The sequence below is a fragment of the Orycteropus afer genome, unplaced genomic scaffold (assembly GCF_000298275.1).
Source record: "Orycteropus afer afer isolate SDZICR_OR568_19922 unplaced genomic scaffold, OryAfe1.0 scaffold00182, whole genome shotgun sequence".
Classification (NCBI taxonomy): Eukaryota; Metazoa; Chordata; class Mammalia; order Tubulidentata; family Orycteropodidae; genus Orycteropus; species Orycteropus afer.
In genome coordinates, this window is record NW_006921769.1 from 2,073,480 (window position 1) to 2,075,512 (window position 2,033).

Here is a 2,033-nt window from a genome sequence, read left to right on the forward strand (position 1 = left end):
CCCTTGTCAGCTCTACTATACACCTGGGAATTCTGATCATTCACAGAAAATGTCTTTTTGGTGTCATGTTTATTTTTGTAAACTCATCATCTGACTGATAGATCTAGAGTGTAATCTCCTTGAGAAAGCAGATTTTAGTATTTCTTCTCTGATCTTTCCAGAGCATCTAGCACAGTATCAAGTACATAGTAGTGATCAAATAAACAACTGTTGAATTAAATTGATGGATAAACCCATGAGTATATTTATTTCATCATCTTTTTTCCTCCTTTCAGAATAAAACGTCACGCTATGATAGCAACAGGTGGAGTGATAACTGGCCTGGCTGCCTTGAAAAGGCAAGACTCTGCCAGATCGCAGCATCCTTTCAACCTCAGCCCCTCACCTGCTGCCCAGGAGAAGAAACCAGTCCGGCGTCGGCCCCGAGCTGATGTGGTGGTGGTTCGTGGCAAAATTCGGCTTTATTCCCCATCTGGTTTTTTCCTCATGTTAGGAGTCCTTATTTCAATTATAGGCATCGCAATGGCAGTCCTTGGATATTGGCCCCAAAAAGAACATTTTATAGATGCTGAGACAACATTATCAACAAATGAAACGCAGGTGATTCGAAACCAAGGTGGTGTGGTGGTTCGCTTCTTTGAGCAGCACTTACATTCTGATAAAATGAAAATGCTTGGCCCTTTCACAATGGGGATTGGGATTTTCATTTTCATTTGTGCAAATGCCATTCTTCATGAAAACCGTGACAAAGAAACCAAAATCATACATATGAGGGACATCTATTCCACAGTCATAGACATCCACACCCTAAGAATCAAGGAGCAAAAGCATATGAATGGCATGTACACTGGTCTGATGGGAGAAACAGAAGTAAAACAGAATGGGAGCTCCTGTGCTTCGAGACTGGCAGCGAATACAGTGGCCCCTTTTTCAGGTTTTAGGGGTAGTTTTCGGGTGGACAGCTCTGTGGAAGAGGATGAACTTACTCTAAATGAAAGTAAGAGCTTTGGGCATCTTATGCCGCCTTTGCTCTCTGACAGCTCTGTCTCCGTCTTTGGCCTCTGTCCACCTTCTTCCAAGGCAACTGATGATAAGACCAGTGGCCCTAAGAAATGTGAAACAAAGTCAATTGTGTCATCATCCATCAGTGCTTTTACATTGCCTGTCATCAAACTTAATAACTGTGTTATTGATGAGCCCAGTATAGATAACATCACTGAGGATGCTGGTAACCTTAAAAATAGGTCAGTGAATCTGTCAATGGATTCACTGGTCGTCCCTGTACCCAATACCAGTGAATCCTTCCAGCCAGTCAGCATGGTGCTCCCAAGGAATAACTCCATTGGGGAGTCCCTGTCGAGTCAGTACAAGTCCTCTGTGGCCCTGGGACCTGCGGCTGGGCAGCTCTTGTCTCCTGGGGCTGCTAGAAGACAGTTTGGGTCCAACACCTCCTTACATTTGCTCTCCTCACACTCAAAATCCTTAGACTTGGACCGGGGTCCCTCCACCCTCACTGTTCAGGCAGAACAACGGAAGCACCCAAGTTGGCCTCGGTTGGATCGAAGCAACAGTAAAGGGTATGTGAAACTAGAGAACAAAGAGGACCCGATGGATAGGTTGCTTGTGCCCCAAGCTGCCATCAAAAAAGACTTTACCAATAAGGAGAAGCTTCTTATGATTTCAAGATCTCACAATAATTTGAGTTTTGAACATGATGAATTTTTGAGTAACAACCTAAAGCGAGGAACTTCTGAAACAAGGTTTTAATGTTTTTAAAAATTATTATTTTACAAGAATATATATATTGAAAACTATTTTCAGAGGTGTTTCTTTGTTAAAGCATTGGTTGTAAAGCCTTTTTGATCAAATGGTTTGTAGTGTATTAGACCTGGATGCTTAATTCTGTAATGAAGATGGTTATATGTTTGGGTTACTTATAACTGCAGTATTTTATATTCACACGTATGGTTTTATTTTTCCATTCTTTTGAAGCATGATCTCTTACTAATACAAGTGCAGAATACTTGCATCAA

The 2,033-nt window shown here is 41.8% G+C and overlaps 1 protein-coding gene across 1 annotated transcript; it reads left to right on the forward strand.

Moving 5' to 3' along the window:
- Positions 1-291: 291 nt before the first annotated feature.
- Positions 292-1,767, forward strand: TMEM200A (transmembrane protein 200A). The gene has a single exon (XM_007947362.2). The coding sequence runs from the start codon at positions 292-294 to the stop codon at positions 1,765-1,767; it is 1,476 nt and encodes a 491-aa protein (XP_007945553.1).
- The last annotated feature ends 266 nt before the right edge of the window (positions 1,768-2,033 follow it).

Bases quoted from the DNA above. Each gene is read 5' to 3' on its own strand.
- TMEM200A (XM_007947362.2), top strand. From the start codon at position 292: ATGATAGCAACAGGTGGAGTGATAACTGGCCTGGCTGCCTTGAAAAGG.